The sequence below is a fragment of the Otolemur garnettii genome, unplaced genomic scaffold (assembly GCF_000181295.1).
Source record: "Otolemur garnettii isolate 467f Iridium unplaced genomic scaffold, OtoGar3 scaffold00115, whole genome shotgun sequence".
Taxonomy (NCBI): domain Eukaryota; kingdom Metazoa; phylum Chordata; class Mammalia; order Primates; family Galagidae; genus Otolemur; species Otolemur garnettii.
Window position 1 is genome coordinate 6,796,954 of NW_003852510.1, and position 20,411 is coordinate 6,817,364.

General features: G+C 38.1%; 1 protein-coding gene across 1 annotated transcript in view; it reads right to left on the minus strand.

The window, feature by feature from the left end:
- Positions 1-20,411, minus strand: part of COG6 (component of oligomeric golgi complex 6) — an 81,059-nt gene that overhangs the window by 4,597 nt on the left and 56,051 nt on the right. The window contains exons 14-18 of the mRNA XM_003797403.3: positions 15,920-16,051; positions 14,849-15,016; positions 10,256-10,363; positions 9,217-9,270; positions 6,705-6,784 (exon numbers count right to left, since the gene is read on the minus strand). Of these exons, the coding sequence (XP_003797451.1) occupies positions 6,705-6,784; positions 9,217-9,270; positions 10,256-10,363; positions 14,849-15,016; positions 15,920-16,051 (542 nt within the window). The remainder of the gene's footprint in view (positions 1-6,704; positions 6,785-9,216; positions 9,271-10,255; positions 10,364-14,848; positions 15,017-15,919; positions 16,052-20,411) is intronic.

A 20,411-nucleotide genomic window follows, 5' to 3' on the forward strand; every position in this document is an offset into this window, starting at 1 on the left:
TATGTCAAATATCTATGTTACTTGTTATGAGACCAAGGCACACATCTCACATGTATTAACTATGTCACATATGTCACATATGTCAAATATCTATGACCATCCTTTTCAAAATAATGAAATACAATTTCAACATAGAAAGGGTTACTAAAAATACAGTACAGTCTAGTGTTGAAGACAACAGGCTCTAGAGTTAGAAATGCTGGATTCACATCATGGCTCTGCTTCTTACTAATTATTTTTATTTATAGTAATTATTATGTAAATTTATCCTTTATCTTAAAAAGTATTATGTATCTGTGCATCTATACTTCAACTAATCCTTCTCAGCAATGTCCTCTTCTGCTTAACAGAAATCCTAATTCATAGACTCACTGAAAGGATTAAGTAAATCCACTAAAGGATCATTCCAGCTGGGATATTCCTATCAGGCTGTTGGGGTTGGGATGGAAGGTAGTGAAGAGGGCACGAGTCAAAACAGAAACCAGTTCAGAGGTTTATGTGAGAACTGGGCATGGATGATGCTACCCTGAACCAGAGCAGTAACTGCGGAGATGCTCTAAAGTGATGAATCTCACAGACTCTGTTTTACATAAACATTTAATATGATGGTTCCATGGGAACTGTGATTGGAACTGTGATTGGAGCTGTGTAGAAGTTATTTACAGATTAACCTGTTCCACTAATGAATTTCCCCACCTGTGAACAGGGTATGCCTATTTATTCAGGTCTTCTTTTAGAATTTTCAACCAAGTTATAGAAATTTATTCATATAGTTTACCATACATAGCTAGGTTTATTCCTAGGAAGCAATCTTTTCACTATTATAAAAAAGCCTTTTATTTGTCGCTACATGTTCTAATTACATATTGCTAATATACAGGAAAGGTACTAATTTTTCCATTTAGTTTGAATCTGGCCAAGTAACAGCTCGATTTTAGTTCTATTTATTTGCATTGTTTCATTTTTGGTGCACACATCTAAAATGAAGAGTTTTACTCTTTTCAATATTCGCGACTAAAACTAAACTGGCTAGTACCGCCAAAGTAAATATTAATAGATGTAGTAGTAAGTATGTATACCTTATTTTGAACTTTAATGAAAAAGTTTCTAGCGTTTCATAACTAAGCATGATGTCTCCCATAGATATTCAACATTCCAACATGATTTCATGGTATTCTTCTCTAACTGGTTTATGTAGTAAATTCCAATAAGATTTTCATTCATATCTTTGATGTTTCTTCTTTTAATGCAATGGCTTGATTTTTGTAAAGAATTTTTCACATCTTACAGGCTTTATAAGACCTTCTTAACTACTATCAATATAAAATACTGACCTTTGACTTATTTTGTTTATTTATTCATCCAGTCATTCATTCATTTTTGGAGACAGAGTCTCACTTTGTCATCCTTGATATTGAGTGCCCTGGCATCACAGCTCACAGCAACCTCAAACTCTTGGGCTCAAGTGATCCTCTTGCCTCAGCCTCCTGAGTAGCTGGGACTACAGGAGCCTGCTACAACGCCCAGCTATTTTTAAAGATGGGAGGGGGGTCTCACTCAGGCTCAGGCTGGTCTTGAATCTGTGAACTCAAGGCAATTCCCCAGCCCTGGACTCCTAGAGTGCTGGGATTACAAGTGTGAACCACCAAGCCCAGCCAGACTTTTTTTTTTTTGAGATAGTGTCTTACTATGTCACCCTTGGTACAGTGCCATGGCATGACGGCTCACAGCAACCTCCAACTCTTGGGCTTAAGCAATTCTCTTGCCTTAGCCTCCCAAGCACCTGGCACTACAGGCACCCCCTATAATGCCTGGCTACTTTTTGGTTGTAGTTGTCATTGTTGTTTGGCAGGCCCAGGCTGGGTTCAAACCCGCCAGCTCCAGTTTATGTGGCTGTCACCCCAGCCGCCAAACTACAGGCATGGAGTCCTGACTTTTTATTTTAATAATCTATTTATCCCTTCACAGAACCATCCCCTACAGCAAGATCACATAGAGTGGGTCACAACCAGGGCCTGGAATCTGCAGTCTCAGGTGCCTTCTTCACACATCTTGCAGCTTAGGTGGGGTCTGGTTTGGGCAGAACTGGGGTCTCCACTGGAGAAGGAAAGACCTATGCACGCCCATGAAGGTGGCCGGACCGGCAAGCCGAAAGACAAAATTCTTCCAGTAAAGGCACATTAGACTCAACAGGAGGCTGGGAATCGGTAGGCTGGGAGTGTTATAGGGGTGGAATTATTTAAATGGAGGACTTATTTGCAGGTTGCAGGGAGGAATGAGAGGAGTTCCCCAACACTGGGCCATTTGCAGGGTCGGTGGGGGCAGCTGTGTGTCTCTGCTGCTGAAGGGGGAAGGTGACGTAGGCATCAGACCCAAAAAGGCTTGGAGTGATTAGGCCCAGCACCCCTGCCATGGTTTTTATTATTATTTTTTCCAGCTGCTTTTATTTTTTTTCATCTTTTTTATTAAATCTTAAGCACACAGATCATGTATACATGAATGCATGTATGGGGTACAATATGTTAATTTCATATAGAATTAAGAGCATTTACATCACAGTGGTTAATATACACCTCATCTCATTTACTTAATTATTGTGTTAAAACATTTATACTCTATTTTTTGGGGGGGGCAGGGCTGGGTTTGAATCCACCACCTCCAGTATATGGGGTGGGCCGGCACCCTACTCCTTGAGCCACAGGTGCCGCCTTGTACTCTATTCTTAATAGATCCAACATGTACGCTTGCATTATCCACCATAGGTGCGATCCTACCATTTACCCTCCCTCGATCTGACCTCCCCTCCCAACCCCCACTTCCTCCTTCATCCTGGGCCATAGTTGTGATCTATTCTTCATATGAAAGTGTGAGTGATTGTAAATTGGTTTCATAATAGTACTGAGTACATTATTTTTTCTTCCATTCTTGAGATACTTTACTAAGTCGGTTTTAGAGTGGTTTCCTGTGTCAACAAGGACAACAGCGGAGGTGTCAGGTAGAGAATCGCCTCAATGAGAGTCCAGAGGAAATCACTCTGGGGCCATTTGATGATTGGCATCTCGGTCCTGTGCTCACACACATAGATGACAAAGACAATGAGCAGCAAGGGTAGTTTCAACCACCCACTGGGAGGAGTACCTGGTGTTGAGGCACTGAAGCAGATTAGAATCACCATGCACAATATAATCTTAGCAAACAGGAGAATTCCTTTTGGGTGCTTGAAAAGTTGGTGCAGACGGCCCAGCAGCCAAGGGCTGAGAGGAGCCAGGAATGTGCCATGGCTTAGGCTGGAGTCCTATGGGCACAGACGACCTGCCTGCCTGCTTGTGGATTTGAGAACCCTGTGCACCCAGGCAATTTTCCCACTGTCTTACCAGGAAGGAGACTTTTGACTTTTTAAATAATTTTCACCTTGAATTCAATTTTGCCTATTAATATTGCAATTCTTGCTTATTTTTGTGTAATTTTGTTTTAAATAGTTTCTTGTAAAAAGGATATAGGTGAACTATGCTTTCTAAAACCTAAAACGAGACTCTTCTATATTAAAATAGGGTAACAAGTTATTCATTTTCATTGTAGAAACTGATGTAAGTTGGAATTTGTAAAAGCAAACTTCCTTTGAATTTTCTAGTTCTTAGGATTTATTTCCTTTTTTGCTCATTCTTACGTTAGCCTAGTGAATGTTTTATGTGCACTTGAAAAGAATCCTAGCACTCTGGGAGGCTAAAGCAGGTGGCTTGCTTGAGCTCAGGAATTCGACAATAGCCTGATCAAGAGTGAGATCCTGTCTCTACTAAAAAAACAGAAAAACTAGCGGGGTGTAATAGCATATGCCTGTAGTATCAAGCTATGTGGGAGGCTGAGGTAAGAGGATTGCTCAAGTCCAACAGTCTGCAGTTCCTGTGAGCTATGATGACACCATAGCACTCTACCCAGGGCAAAAGAGTAAGACACTGTCTCAAAAAATAAATACATACATAAAAATAATTTTTTTTTTTTAAGAGACAGAGTTTGTCACCCTTAGTAGAGTGCCATGGTGTCACAGCTCACAGCAATCTCCAGCTCTTGGGCTTAGGTGATTCTCTTGCCTCAGTCTCCCAAGCAGCTGGGACTATAGGTGCCCACCACAATGCCTGGCTATTTTTTGTTGCAGTTTGGCTGGGTCTGGGTCCGAACCCACCACCTTTGGTATATGGGGCTGGCACCCTACTCACTGAGCCATAGGCGCTGCCCCCCAAAAATAATTTTCAGAATGAAAAAGAAGTGGTTTAATAGTCACTAACCAATTCTTAGTTGTGTTATTAATATTTATATAAACAATATGGATATCTCAATTTTTAAATATCATAATTAGTAAGAACTTACAGAATTAAATTTAGGCACATACAATAAAATAAGCAAAAATTTAAAAAAATTAGATTTTAAAATAATGTACAAAAAAAATGTTCATTTGTCTTTGTTAATAATATAAAAAAATTATAGTTACTATAGGACAATAGGATAATAAAAGTAAATGAAAAGCTAAAATATTCCCTTTAATAATAGAAAGCCAGTATTTAATTTCAAATATGATTGAAGTTTTAGAAAATCTGAGAAGTCTTCAGAGACAAAGAATACAATGATATAGTTCAACAGTTTTCTTAAACTTTTACCAAGACTAAGAAAAGGGAAAAAATATCTAGGAGAGGCTAAGAACTTATGCTTTCAAAATTTTGATGAATATTGCCAAAATTCTCTTTTAAAAGGTTGTGGTGACTTATATTCTCATCTAAAAAGTATGAAAACGTCCATTTCCCAGACTTGTTCAAAATTTTTATTGTCAGCAGTCTGATGAAAATTTTTATTGTTCCACTTTGAACTGTTTTAATTATTATTTTCTCTTTCTTTTGCCATTTGTATTTCTTCTGTGACCATTTTTACTAGTGTTTTGAATTTGTAGGATCTTACTAGATATTAAGGATAATCTGTTATATATACTATAGATATTTTTCCATATTATTGGTTATATTTTAACTTAGTTTAAATATTCTCTCTCTATAAATCTTTAAAAGGTTACAGAGCCCTACTTGTCCAATTTTTTTTCTTTCAGCATCTGTACTACACTCCATCCTTTAAAATACATTAACATTTCTCCTCATTTTATTACGAAAAGAATAATAGTATGTTTCATATATACAAACACTGTCACATTCAAGTATTAAATACTGAAGCATGGTTACATCAAAAAAATCATAGGTATTTGAGTTAAAACTTAATAATTTAAGAAGCACACACAGTTTGAGCCATGGTATGATAGTTTCTTTTATGATCTCTCAGGTCTTTAGAATTCAGATTCTATAGATAGCATGCTATCTTTTAGGATAATAAATATAAAAGTTGTAAATTACGTTAAATTCATTTACACTAACTACTCACCTAAGATAGGAAGTTCCTGACTCTGTGCATGTGTGGCGGGGGAGGAAGGTCTATCCTATTTCCAGACAATTCTAACTAATATCAATTTCTTCCTTGCTCTATTTTTTGTTATAGTTCTACATTCCAGACAAACAGAAAATAACTGTATCACCTCTGTAATACTCCATCCTTTTAGATCTGTTAAGTATTTTCCTCAAGTTCAACAGTTCCTTTCTCACTGTATTTTTTTTTTTTTTTTTTGAGACAGAGTCTCCATGTTGCCCTGGTACCTATGAGGCCATGGCATCATAGCTCAACAGCAACCTCAAACTCTTGGGCTCAAGCAACCTCTTGCTTTAACCCTCCCAAGCAGCTGGGACTACAGATGCCTGCCACAACGCCCAGTTAGTTGGGGTTTACTTGTGGGAGGTTTTTTTTCTTATTTTTAGTAGAGACAGGGTCTAGTTCTTGCTCAGGCTGATCTCGAATGCCTGAGCTCAAGCTCACTCACCTCTGGCCTCCTAGAGTGCTAGGATTTCAGGTGTGAGCCACTGCAATTGGCCTGTATGTTTTAATATAAATATTTGTTCACACATTAAATTGACCTATAAACTCCATGAAGACAGATATATTTTAAACTTTAACTCCAGTGCCATTTACACTGAAAACAAATTACTACACTATTGGCTGAACGTGAAGAAAAAATAAATGTGTAAATAATGTTGCCTAATTTCCTATTTGTAGGCAATTTTGACAATATTTTTCTTAAAATCAAGGAGATCAAATTATACATGTATGATCTCTCAGTTTATTCTAATTATACTGTTCTGATATTTTAACATACGGTTCTTTATGCTGAACACATTTCTGTAAATAATATTGAACAATTTGATTATTTATAATATTATCTACAGAAAACCATTTGATTTTAGGTGCAAAATCATTTGTAAAATATTTCATGTGCGTTACACAATGAACACATTCTGAATCTTCAGCAATATATTCAAAGTCATTTTCACATGTTTGTTATCCTAAAGGAACAAGGCTTATGACTATATAGCTCCAATTATAATCAAGTAATTTTAAAAGTTATTTACTAGTTAGAGATTTTTGGAATGATAACAGGTAAGGAATTAAGTACAGACAAGGTCAGGTCAGATTCCTTGGGGTGCTGATGCAGAAAAAAAGGTTCAGAATTCTAGATCTTCGATGGTAAATCTATTCTTCAAAATAATTTTTTTCCAGAAACTATACTTGATATTTAAAAATACATGAACCTTTACCAACTACTTAAGACCAAAAATACTTACTTGACCGTGGCACTTAGAAGAAAGTTCAGCTGTGGCATTAACATGTTGTCTGGGGCTGACAGATAACGATCAAACTGAACCTAAATGAAACAGAAATGCAAACATAAATTACATGTCTTTGCTAACAAACATCTCACATATAACTATCTCTTTTAGGGATAAAATCCTAAGACAAAAATCCTGTATTTCAAATAACTAGATTGTTGTATTCAAATGATTATTTCTTAAACATTCTAACTAAAACTCTAAAATTACCAACTTTTTAATACAGTTATTAGTATTTGCAATATACTTTTAAAATCCTAAATCCACGCCATTTGTTTCAGTCTCACTCACCAAGCTTTTAAGTGATAATATTACCAAAAAGTAAAGTCAGTAACTCCAGTAGACCACCAGAGTTTAATTGGAGGGGTAAGCTGAAGTAACTTTTAAGAAGCTAAATCTGGTTATTACAAAGAGAAAAGAAGACTGCAAGAGTAGAAGCAAGGACAGCAATTAGGCAGTTCCTGCAGCACTTTTAGACTACAATGCAGGCAAAATGATAGAGTGGAGGTATTTGAGGAAGTCACTGCAAAACCATCAGGACTTGATTACTGATAAGACGAAGGGGCTGACTCCCAGATTGGATCTACATAAACTAATTAACTGTGTCATCATAATATGTAACTGCATTCTTCTTTTTAACCACTTATGGCATAACTGTATTCTTGATCCATTTATTTACCTGGGTAATAGCTGCATACTTTACTAGACTGTATCTATTTTCATCCCAGTTTTAGCATGATGCTTAGAAAATAGCAGAAACTTGGTTAACAATTGTTGAAATCATGAAGAAATAAATGTTCTTGTTGCTTTCTGAGTGAAGAATACCTAGAAGAGGATGTGGTTAGGGCCGGGGCAACCAAGTCAGTTCTGAATATGCCAAAGGGCCCTTAGAGTCCTCCAAGTGGAGGTGACAGAAGTCGGTCAAACCATGGACCACATACAAAACTCATTTTATTTTTAGAGACTCAGAGATTTTATTTCTTTAGAGACATAACATATCAATTTAATTGTGTTAAAAATTAAGACTGGCGACAATAAAAATTTTTGATGGGTTTAAAAATATTTTGTGAATTATGACTGATATGTATTATAACAGAAGGATAAATAGGTAAAAGATAAACACATTTACTGAGTATTAACTAATGTCACTGATTTGTTTGTGAACATAATTCTTCATTTTTGGGGGGAGAGCGTAAAAACCCTGAAGGAGAATTACTGTATAGTATGGTAAATACATGCATATACACACACTACACACACACACACACACACATCGTCCTCAGAAACTTATTTCTTTTTTAAATGAATCTACAATATATTCATTTAATTTATTTTCATTACTTTTTAATGTCTAAATTTCTTGGCATTTCTTCAGGTTTTACTGTCATAGTTTTTGTTTGATATGTAGAAGTGATGACCCTTACTTCTACGTAATGTCTTTTATCCTGGCATGATGCTCCTTATTCATCCTATTTAGTGCTTTTAAACTCCACCTTTTCTAATATTAATACAGTCAGCTATGCCTCCTTCTTTGTACTTGTTAGCAATCTTGTGGGCCTATCCCTTTATTTTCAGTTAAACTTGGTTCTGGAAGAGGAGAGGAAAGCCCTGAATCAAGAAAACCATCCTAAAGAACTCTTTATGAAAATCAAACCATTGTGAGTGCATGTGAGTAAACTCACAGTAGTTAATATGGTTAGTATGGTAGTTCAGCCCATAGGCTCTGAGAACCAACTACCTGAGTTAAATGGAGTTGCCACGAGGATTGAAGAGTTAATATGTGAAAAACACTTGTCATGCTCAGTAAATGTTAATGGCTGCTATTTGTTACTACGACTGGTACTACTATTATAAAGCTTCCCAAGGGTCACTCCTATGAGGTACAGAGTTACATGACTTAAATATCATACAATAAATGAGCATACCTATGTGCACAGAATACACTTAAAACACAAAACCATGCTCCAAAAGCAGTACTCATGCAGAACGGAAAGTACAAGCTTGTTGCTTATAAAGAAGGTAACACGGCAGAACTTCAGTGAGTCTCACACTCAAGAGTAATATACCGTTGTAGGACTGGAATCCAATTTCAGCTATCAATTCAGAAAGAAGTACTGTGAACCAAAGACTGTGGTAGTAGCAAGTCTATAATATATACATAGCCTAACCTCTTCATGTCTGCCATTCCTATTTCTCTAGTAAGTTGGGAACAAACTCTGAAAAGGAAGAAGTCCTATATAATAATGAAGAGGATGTCCCGGTATGATGGAATACTGCTGTAAATGTAAATCCTGGTCAGAACTTGCTCTATTAAAGGAACACATGCTCAATCATCATTGGACCCAATGTGACTACAGCATATCAAGAGATAGAAATTATCACCCGGGGCAAAATTTCCACATAGCAAGAAATGAAGACCGGTGTTCCATACAGAAATCTAAATCCAAATGCTTTATTATGCACTTACCATTGTAGCCTTCAGTGTCACAGAATCTAGGTTGGGCATATTAGCTAAAGCACCCTGTTTAAAAAAAAAAAGATGTAAAAGAGGAAACAAGACATTTCATTTCCCTTATGGAATACAGTCCATTAGTGAACTGCCCAAATATGAAAAATCATTTAGCTTATTTCCAAAAAACTCAAGTGTCAACTCTTCAACCTTAGTAAGATTAGGAAAACTATGATTTATTGGAAGGATAAAGAAGCACATATATTTATTAGCCATGGAAATATCAGATGCTTCAGATTTATTCATATCCAGAAAAAGAGGGTAATGAAGTACTCAGAAGATGCAGAGACATGGAAGCACAAAGAGATTCACTTTGATAATTTCGGGAAGTATGAAAAGGTAGTAGAATTGGTTTCTACTAGTAGAAATTTGGTTACATTTTAGCAACGATAAAATTGGCAAGTTGTGGTTCGTGAAAGCCTGGTGCTTTAATATATATTCCTATTAGTGTCATTTCAAAGAGTTTTTTGCTTCTTACAGAAAGATGTCTTACATGATTTTCTACCACTCCTTTATCTACTTATACTAGGGTTGTATAATTTAACAAGATCATATCCTGCCCCCAGGAGAGATTAACTTTCCAAAGAAATGGGCCATAATTTGCTAAATTAAATAGGATGACTTCAATTAATATTGTAATCTGTGAATTCAACAAATACAGGCCTCTGAAAAAATCACTAGTATAAATATCCTTTATACATATTATAATACTAGTTTTTGTATATTTTCATTACTACTTGTAGCAAAGAGCATAGTTAATATTTTGGCACTCTACTGTATCTCAGGCAGTCATCTAAGAACTATAATGTCTCACTTCATCTTCAGAACAACCTCTGACACAGCTACAGATGCAGAAACAAGACACAGACAAATAAGTCACTTTCTCAGGAAAACAAAGCTAATAATTGGTAGAGTCAAGATTTCAATCCAGAGTCCAGCTCTAGAAGTCATACTCTGAATTGGCATATTTTAGAATTAGGAACATCTATGTGCTTACCTGTTCGGGTTTATGTTGCTGTACAGTGTTATAGATATAACTCAAGCCTATCCTAGTTAAAACATAAGATGCCTGCTCATTTATAAGGGTGTCCAAATGTGCTTCAATCTAAAATAAAACACAATAGAAAACATTTTTAAAAAGGAGTAACAGTGATGAGGGTAAAAGTAGACTACCCTGCGTAGCTCTTCATCATGAATTTGTTCCTTGGAGGGGTACAGATAACAAGGCACAGGCTTTCTTTTCCCCCAGAGACAAAGTCTTCCTCCAAAAGGGAGAAAAAGTCTTATTTAAAATGAAAACCAAAGGGGATTCCAAACAACATTTGGGCTCCTTCTCAGCTCTCTTAAAGCTAGTAAAAAGCAAAGCATGCACGCACACACACACATAAATCCGATAACAAAAATAGTATAAAGTAAAATACTTAAAAAGAATTCTGGGAGGATGAGGGCCTGATGTTCCTAACCTCCTGACCTACTCACCCTCCCAACTTGCTGGACTGAGTTAACAAATCAAATCTGAAGAAGCCTGGAGGAAATCCCACTGAGGCTAAGGCAACAATTCTCCTGAAAATAAAGCAGGTCTCTGACAAATGAGGTAGAACTGAGGGTCCAGTAGAACTCTGGTTAAAGATTTCAGGTTCAGGAACTGCCTCAGAAGATCTGTTTAACAGATCTGAATGGGATGTGCTCCCCAGCTTTGTGCAATTAGAGGAGAAACCACAGTGCTGATGGAGGCAAAAGCCACAGGAAGGGATTAGCGTGATGGGTTAGATTCATGCATTCCCTCTTGGGAAAAAGCCTGCTCCTCCCTTATTTTTGCCAGTACAATCCTGGTAGTCTGGAGGTCTTCCTTCTATTCCTCACTAGGAAGTTTCCCCAGTTTTCCCAGCTTCTGTGCCCAAGGTAAAGTGCATTGACAACTGTTATCATCTGAATGTCTGCCATTGTCCAAAGAACTCCAAAGTCTCTTGCCCCTAAAAAGTTTGTAACTGACTTAAGTGGTAAGCTAAAAGGAAGCCCATCTGAATAATCAGAGTAAATATCTTTTCCTAAGACAACACCATTGAAAGACACAAAATACTTTTATTTAAAGAAAACGTCCAAGGAAGTACAATAGAAGCCCTTACTTACCAGACTTCCTGAAATCAAAGAAAAACAAATAAATGTTAACACTTAGTGAAGTGAAAAAGAGAAGAGTTACTGCTAAAAACCAAATTAGTGGTCTGGAAGAAAAGTAACATACAAGAGATATCAAGCAAATATATTAAAGAGATTTAAAAGAAATTAGAGGACAGATCCATGAGATAAAACCAACCAAAGACAGGAGCCTCAGAGTATAAAAAATAATACATGGAGAAGTGATGATTAAAAAAATAGAAAACTTTATTGAGCAAAAGAAAAGTTTGAATCTTCAAATTGTAATGGCTCTCCACAGTCCATGATGGAAATAATGGAAAGAGACACATTCTGAAAATACCCTGGGGAAATATCTGAATTCAAAGAAAAATCCCTGTAAGTTTCTAGATAGATTGAAAAAAAAAAAACAAAAAAAAAACAGAGAGGAAGAGAATCAGACTAACTTGTACTTTTTAAATACTAGAAGCTAAATAAGAGTGGGAAGAGAACTAATAGACTACTGATTAAAAAAAAAAAAAAAAAAGGTCAAGAATCTTTTACCCGGCTCGGCTACTGTGGCTCAAGCGGCTAAGGCGCCAGCCACATACACCTAAGGTGGCGGGTTCAAATCCAGGCCAGACCCGCCAAACAACAATGACGGCTGCAACCAAAAAATAGCCGGGCGTTGTGGCGGGCGCCTGTGGTCCCAGCTACTTGGGAGGCAGAGGCAGGAGACTCGCTTGAGCCCAGGAGTTGGAGGTTGCTGTGAGCTGTAAAGCCACGGGACTCTACCCAGGGGGACAGCTTGAGGCTCTGTCTCAAAAAAAAAAAAGAATCTTTTACCCAAAAAGGTAAATCATTACTTGGGAAGACCACAATGACACATTCCTTCTAGTAGCCATAGCCTTGTCTCATCCACTCTCACACTGATCTGGGCTGCTCCACATAACTAGCCTTGACCATGAACACATGAACAAACACAATGCAAGTACAGGCTGCACTGGGGCTTGTCTTCTTGGAATGCCCACAGTCTGACAGTGAGGTTTGGAAGCGTAGCAAGAAAACTGATAGTGAAAGGTGGTGAAAAGGGAACCTGAATTATCTACTAATAGAATATTTATGGAAATGCCACCAAGAGTAATAAAAATCTGGCTGAGGAGATTTCTGGAGAAAATGTTGAAATACACAGGAGAAGTCCAGCTGACACATCCAATGGGGATAAAAATTAAGCAAGGATATAGAGAACTTTAATAAATTAATAAACTCAATTTAACACACAAAGAAGTTTGTATCACGCATAAAATAACTATAAATCATTTAAGAAGAGTAGATAATTGATAATAACAGAAATTAATCAGCCAATATATCTAAGCATCTTATCAAAAGATTCAGGTAAATAGCTGAGATTTGGGCTTGAATTAATGACAAATACAGGAAAAAAATAAGATTTTTTAAGGAAAATGATGTTAATTCCAGAGAAAACCAAAGTGATCCAAGAAAAGAAAATTAATTATTTTTCATTACATGGTTCAATAGCATTTACACTGTTATAATTATTTAACACAATTTTGATCTAACCAAAAATTATAATCAAACTACACAGAGAAGTTGGAAAGCTCTAAGTATGGCCATTTTCCTCTGTGTGTGTGTAGAAATAAATTTCTATCATCCAGAGTGCAAATTCAATACATAAGACCTAAGAAATAAGAGAGAAATGCTGGGGTGGAGAGAATGGTGTATCGTGGGGCTTCATAACAAATTCTGTGGAACTATGTGACTTTAAATCATGAATGTGGATAATTCTGACATATTTCTTTTTTTAAAAAAGAATTAGATCTAGACCTTATCTTAAACACTGTTATTGTTATTCAATTTTGAGCCTTCTTAATTTTGTGAATGCAAAAAGTAGAAACCTAATAAACACATATGTTAAAAAAAAAAGAGAAACTATAAAATACCGTAAATTTTCATATACTAAAACTCATTCCTCAGAAAAAGCCAAAACTTAACAAGTGAGGTTTTACTATCCCTACTGTCAAATTGCTTATATACTTGTGATAGCACAGAACACTCAGAGGTTTGTTTATTTGTTCTTGAGACACGGCCTCACTCTGTCATGGCCTCGGTAGAATGCTGTGGCATCATAGCTTGCAGCAACCTCAAACTCTTGGGCTTAAGCGATTCTCTTGCCTCAGCCTCCCAAGTAGCCGGGACTACAGGCGCCTACCACAACACCCAACTATTTTTTTGTTGTAGTTGTCATTGTTGTTTAGCAAGCCTGGGCTGGATTCGAACCCACCAGCTCCAGTGTATGTACCTGGGGCCATAACCACTGAGCAACAGGAGTTGAGCCTTAGAGGGTTTTTTTCTTGTTTTTTTTTTTTTTTTTTTTGAGACAGAGTCCCAAGCTGTCCCCCTGTGTAGAGTGCCGTGGCATCATATCTCATAGCAACCTGCAACTCGGGCTCAAGCAGTCCTCCTGCCTCATTTTTTTTTTTCTATTTTTAGTAGAGACAAAGTCTGGGGCAGTGCCTGTGGCTCAAAGGAGTAGGGCATTGGCCCCATATGCTGGAGGTGGCGGGTTCAAATCCAGCCCTGGCTAAAAACTGCAAAAAACAAAAAAAGAAAAAACATTACACTATTCAAAAAAAAAATCACTATTTAAAATTGGAACCCAAGTATCTGGTAAATTTTACAAATATCTTTGTTGTAGCCATCATATACACTCTTTTCTGATATACACTCTTCAGTGATATCATTTGGTTTATAGGGCTAGAGTGACTGGTATAACAAATTGCCTAACACTGGTTTACCCAGCTAAAAATATATCTGTCCTCTATAAGACATTCTGGGCGAGCTACAAAGTTTAAAAATTATAGTATATTATTCACAGTTCAGAAATGAAAATCTTCATACAGAATAACTTCATATTAATCAGAAAAGCTTCACTGAACCATCACATATCGTGATCTGAAATTTTGGTTTCTTCAAAGCGGGAAATTAAAATAGTGAATGTGTGTGTCCTCCCATCAGACTGTATCAAGGGATTTATACAAATTAAGCCATTAAAATTAATCAAGCCAGGCTCGGTGCCTGTGGTTCAAGTGGCAAAGGCGCCAGCCACATGCACCTAAGGTGGTGGGTTCGAATCCAGCCCAGGCCCACCAAACAACAATGACGGCTGCAACCAAAAAATAGCTGGGCATTGTGGCGGGCGCCTGTGGTCCCAGCTACTTGGGAGGCTGAGGCAGGAGACTCGCTTGAGCCCAGGAGTTGGAGGTTGCTGTGAGCTGTGATGCCACAGCACTCTACCCAGGAGGATAGCTTGAGGCTCTGTCTCAAAAAAAAAAAAATTTATCAAGCCAGAACTTAAAGCTGTATGTGTTAAGATTCCACCACACTGAATAATCATTTTGTTTTCCTTCAAATATTAAACCATTTTTCTTAATTTAAAAAAAAATATTGAAAAATTTACCTGAAATTGTAGCATTTCCAGACGCTTGTCAGTGAACTCAAATAGAGCTAGCGTTGTCTTCATCATATATAGGGAATTGACCATGAATGTGGCCATGTCAGCTGTGCCTAAATTGCTGGCTGATACAGTACACATCTGGAGAAGAGGATCCAAGACACATGACAAAACCTATAAATGAAAAATAAAATGAATAATTTATTTCTGGGTTAATGACACTTCAGAATTAATGCCAAACTAACTGGAAGGGAGCCAACTTACAGAAGTACATAATCAAAAGATTAAACGATATAATAATCATACAGTTTAAGAAGTGGACATCAGGGTACCAGGCGCAGTGGCTCACACCTGTAATCCCAGCACTTTGGGAGGCTGAGGCAGATGGATTGCCTGAGCTCAGGAGTTCGAAACCAGCCTGAGCAAAAACAAAACCCTGTCTCTAAAAAATAGCTGAGAGTTGTGGTGGGCGCCTGTCGTCCCAGCTACCTGGGAGGCTGAGGCAAGAGAATCGCGTGACCCAAGAGTTTGAGGTTGCTGTGAGTAATGACGCCAAGGCACTCTACCAAAAGCAACAAAGTGAGACTCTATCTCAAAAAAAAAAAAAAAAGGAAGTGGACATTACTGAATCAATACTTTTTTTTTTTTGTCCACATAAGAGTTCTACCCTATGCCCTGAGCAGAGTGCAATAGCACTGTAGCTCACTGCAACCTCAGAGTTAGACAGTGGGCATCCTGCTGCCTTAGCCTCTGAACCCGCTGGGATTACAGGTGCTCGCCATGACATGTGGCTGGGTTTTTCCACTTTTTTAAGAGTCAGGGTCTCAGTCTCGCTCAGACAAGCCTCGAAGCAATCCTCCCACCTCAGCCTCCCACAGTGTAGGCATTACAAGCGTGAGCCATAGTGCCCAGCTGAATCAATATTTTTTTTAAATTAAGAAAAATGGTTTAATATTTGAAGGAAAACAATAAGAAAGGGATTGACAAAATACAAGGGTTAAAAAAAATGCTGGAATTCAAACAGAATATACAACAGAAGGACAAAAAACAGTTACTAAAAATAAATTTATAACCTACCTGCACAAAATCAGCCTGTCGAGCATCTAATGGTACAACTGAGGAATCATGAGATGCCAAAACTTCACGCAGCAACATAAGTGTCTGATTCAGTGCAGAACTCGGTCCAAGATCAGGAGGTGGGAGTTCAACCTAAAATAAAGCATGGTTTATCCACTGTTTCTATTTTTCCACTAAGTATCAATCCTTATATGTCAGTTCATAGTAAAGTTACGTAAAAATATTGTTACTGGAATTTCTACTTCAGTAGGTCCCTCGTCTCCAGGATTCGAATAATGAATCCAGGAGCCACAGATCAGTGCTAAGACAGGATTTATTTTACAGAAAAGAATACAGAAAAAGCACCAGAGCTTCCAGTAGAGGGAAAAATTCAGGTCAGAAAAAATCTCCCCCTGGGTCCTTTGTCTAGGGGGTATATATATAGCCTAACAAATGAATGGATACAATCCCTTCCTCTAGAGCAAAATGTCAGTGCATTCCCAGGCCCAGGAAATGTACATGAAGGGAGGTTTCCCTACTCAGCCCCAAGTGCAAGGGGAAGGAAACAGAGGCCTGGGGCAGAGGCACTAGGGTGCACCCTGAGCTGGCAACATAAGAGGTGACTCCCCAGAAGTTGTCCTGCACCTCCAGCTACTAGAGCCTCCTACAGCCTCCTCTGCCTACCTTCCAAACCACTGGCTCCTCTGCTCACCCTGACCAACATCCCCCGGGGGCAGAGATACAGAAGGCATGGTAGGTTCTCCCCTCAGTTCAGTCCAACAGGCCAGGGCACCACCCGCCCTGTATCAATATCAGGCACTGGCTCACACATTAAAAATCTATAGTTTATCAATAGCTTATTTTGAGCTAATCACCACAGAAAGTAACAGAAAAGTTCTTTGAAGGATTATATTAGAATTAACGTCACTTTGTACTCTTAAAATCTAAAAACTAGTGAGAAAACTCTGTTCATTTGAATTATAAAATTATACTTCGATAATGTATTTAAAATGGCCTACTGTTTCATTTTTAAGCATAAGTCATAAGAAAAATGCAATCCATAGACTAGTATTATCCCAACTATAATATAGTTAAGAAGCATTACACATTCTCGGGCAGTGCCTGTGGCTCAGTGTGTAGGGTGCCGACCCCATATACCGAGGGTGGCAGGTTCAAGCCCAGCCCTGGCCAAACTACAAAAAAAACAGCTGGGTGTTGTGGCAGGCACCTATAGTCCCAGCTACTCTGGAGGCTGAGGCAAGAGAATTGCCTAACCCCAAGAGCTGGAGGTTGCTGTGAGCTATGACGCTACAGCACTCTACCGAGGGCAATAAACTGAGACTCTGTCTCAAAAAAAAAAAAAAGAAAGAAAAAGAAATTACACATTCTCACACCCAAATCTCAGAAATCTTGGTTCAATATGTACGTGTACAGGTTGTAGGTTAAAGGTCCAGGATTCAATTTTTCAATCAACACTCCAGGAGAGTCTCTGAAACTACTCCCTTATTATTGCCTCACAGAAACAGTATAACATTTAAATGATAGAAATTTTAGAGCTGAAAAGCACAGTAATAGAAAGGAAAAATTCACCCCAGGGCTTTCACAGCAGATTTGAGCAGGCAGAAATCAGTGAACTTGAAGATAAGTCAAATATACAGGCACAGAGAGAAAAAAGAATGAAAGAAAATGGACAGAGCTGGAGACCTGCGCGACACCATCAGGATATACGAGCAATGGGGATTCCAGACAGAGAGCAGAGAGGGGCAGAAAATATATTTGGAGAAATGATGGTACAGGACTTGCCAAATTTTAGGAAAAATGTTAATCTAAACTTCCAAGAAGTTACCTGCCCTCCAAGTAGGATAAACTCAGAGACATATTCCAAGACTCATCAAAATCAAACTGTCAAAAGATAAAGGCAAAGAGATAATTCTCAAAGAAAGTAGTAACATATTATGAAGAAGACATTTTCATAATCATCAGCAAACATGGGAGTCTAAGAAGCACTGGATGACATATTCATGGGCTGAAAGAGATTCCAAGAATTCCATATTCAGCAAAACTATTCTTTGAATATAAAGGGTAAAAAGCAACAGGAGCTGTCCGGACGCAGAGCAGAATGGTGATTTAGATACACTTCCTTCGACTGCTTCCATACTGGCAGAGGCCAGCAAGTATAGGGTTTCAGACAGAAAAGGCTAGTCCACCAGTTTTTTTATTTTTGGACCTGTGTACTTGCTGGAGCTACCATGGGAGAGCTTGGGTGAGTGAGTGATCTCAAACAGCACCCAGTGGCTGGGATTGAGCCACTGAGACAGAGCTGAGGTCTCCTCTATGTTCAGCTCTTGCAGATTTCCACCATTGTGGCAGGGCTGCCTGGAAGAAACAGCCTGCAGAGTCCCAGTGCCAAGCTGGTTCTAGAGTACCTGCTGAGGGGGGCAGCCACCTCTGGGGACACTGAGTGAAACCCGCTTTTCTAGGAAAGCCACTTTGTGGCCCAGGAGCACTGATTGGAAAGGTTGAGGAGTGTCTCTTAAGTAGGCTGACAAGAGTTTGAGACTCCCAACCCTGAGGGGACTGAGGACAAATAAATCAGGAAAATGGGACCAGGTTGCCTCAGAAATTAGATAGAGGTTACCAGCCCCCAACTTATACAACCATAACATTGTAACTAGCTGTCCTTACTCTTAGAACATCACCTGTTGTCCAGGCAATATAGTGCAATATATACATATACATATATACACATACACACACACACACACACACACATTTTTTTTGCTTTTTTTCTTAATTTTTCCTGCTAGATTTTTATATTTTTAATTTTTCATTGTTTCTTTCTTCAATAGTAACAGCTATATTTTTCCTAGTTGTTTTACTCCTAATATTCCTTTTTCCAATTTTGGGGGGCAGGTTTTTTTTTTCCTTATTCATCTAGTTTTGTAGTATTTTTATTTTTTCTTTTTTACTTTCTTCAAAATAAGAACTTAATTTCTACTATGGGTTTTCTACCCCTTATTCCTTCTTTCCTTTCCATTTTTCTCCTTTTCTCTCTTTCTGTAAAGATTTTTCTACGTTTCTTATCTTTCCCATATACATTTCTCAACTAACAACAAAAAATACATGACTTTTTTTTTGCATCTTACACAATTTTATTTTCAACTTTCTTTATATGCTTTTATTATTATTTTTCTTTTTTTTTTTCTCTAGAGACAGAGTCTCACTTTATCGCCCTCAGTAGATAGCCGTGGCGTCACAGCTCACAGCAACCTCCATCTCCTGGGCTTAGGCAATTCTCTTGTCTCAGTCTCCGAAGTAGCTGGGACTACAGGCACCCGTCACAACACCCAGCTATTTTTTTTTCCCTTTTTTATTGCACTTTGGTCGAGGGGTCGGGTTCAAACCCACCACCCTCAGTATATGGGGCCGGCGCCCCACCCACTGAGCCACAGGCACTGCACTATTATTTTCCTTTTTTAAAATCAATTTTATTCTTTGTCAATCTGTATTCCATTTATAGGACAGACTCTGGGAGGCTGGGAGATTACAGCATTGGCTCGCATCAGGGAGACCTTGATCTCCCTGGGGGTTTAGGGTATTTTTCTAGCTTTGGCTTTTGGAAGAACACTACTAGTAGGTCCCCACTATAACATACTGCTGGGGTTTTTTTCTGTTTGGTGGAGGTGGGGTCTTGCTTTTGCTCAGGCTGGTAAGGAGTTCCCTACCTTGAGGGACCCACCCATCCCAGCCCCTCAGAGGCCGGGAATGGCAGGTGTGGGTCAAAGCACCCTGCTGAGCACCTATATTACTCCCGTCTCTCTCTGTTCTTCTCCTTTTACCCTACCCCCTTTTCAATTTCTACTCTCTTTTTCTTTCTTTTCTCCCTTCTCACTCTTCACTCTTCTCTTCTGTTTGGCCCTATACCAAAAGGACATTGCAACACCTAAACAGAGAGGCAAGGTAATTTAAAGAGGAGAAAGTGAAAGAAGAAAATAGGGTAAGACAGCAGACAAAAGAAAACACTCATAAGGAAGAACCAACAGAACAGTCCTGGCAACATGAAGACCCAGAACAGAGCAACCCCCTTAATCCACCTACGGAGAAATGAAAATGACAGAAAGGGAATTTAAAATGTAGATAGTAAAAACAATAAAGGAAACTGCTGAGAAAAGAACAGAAAACACAACCAAAGGAAAGTACAAAAGCAATCATATAAAAAAAGCACCTCTCTGGCTACACCTTTATTTTAAAAGGTATTCTTCCTAACAATTTTACTATCCACTTAAATTCTTTATTAACAAAAATTTCCACTTGGGTGCTTTGCTAATGAAGAACTTTCTTCAGTAAGTGTCGTTTTCTTCAAAGGGCTAGAATCTTTTTAGAGGAAGTGAAATGGCTTTCAAAACATTAAAATTTGATAAAAAGGAAAATATTCTTGAAAAAAGTTACAACAGTTGTAATATAAATTGTAAAGAGCATCATAATATAATCTCCATTCAATGTTTTTTTTTTT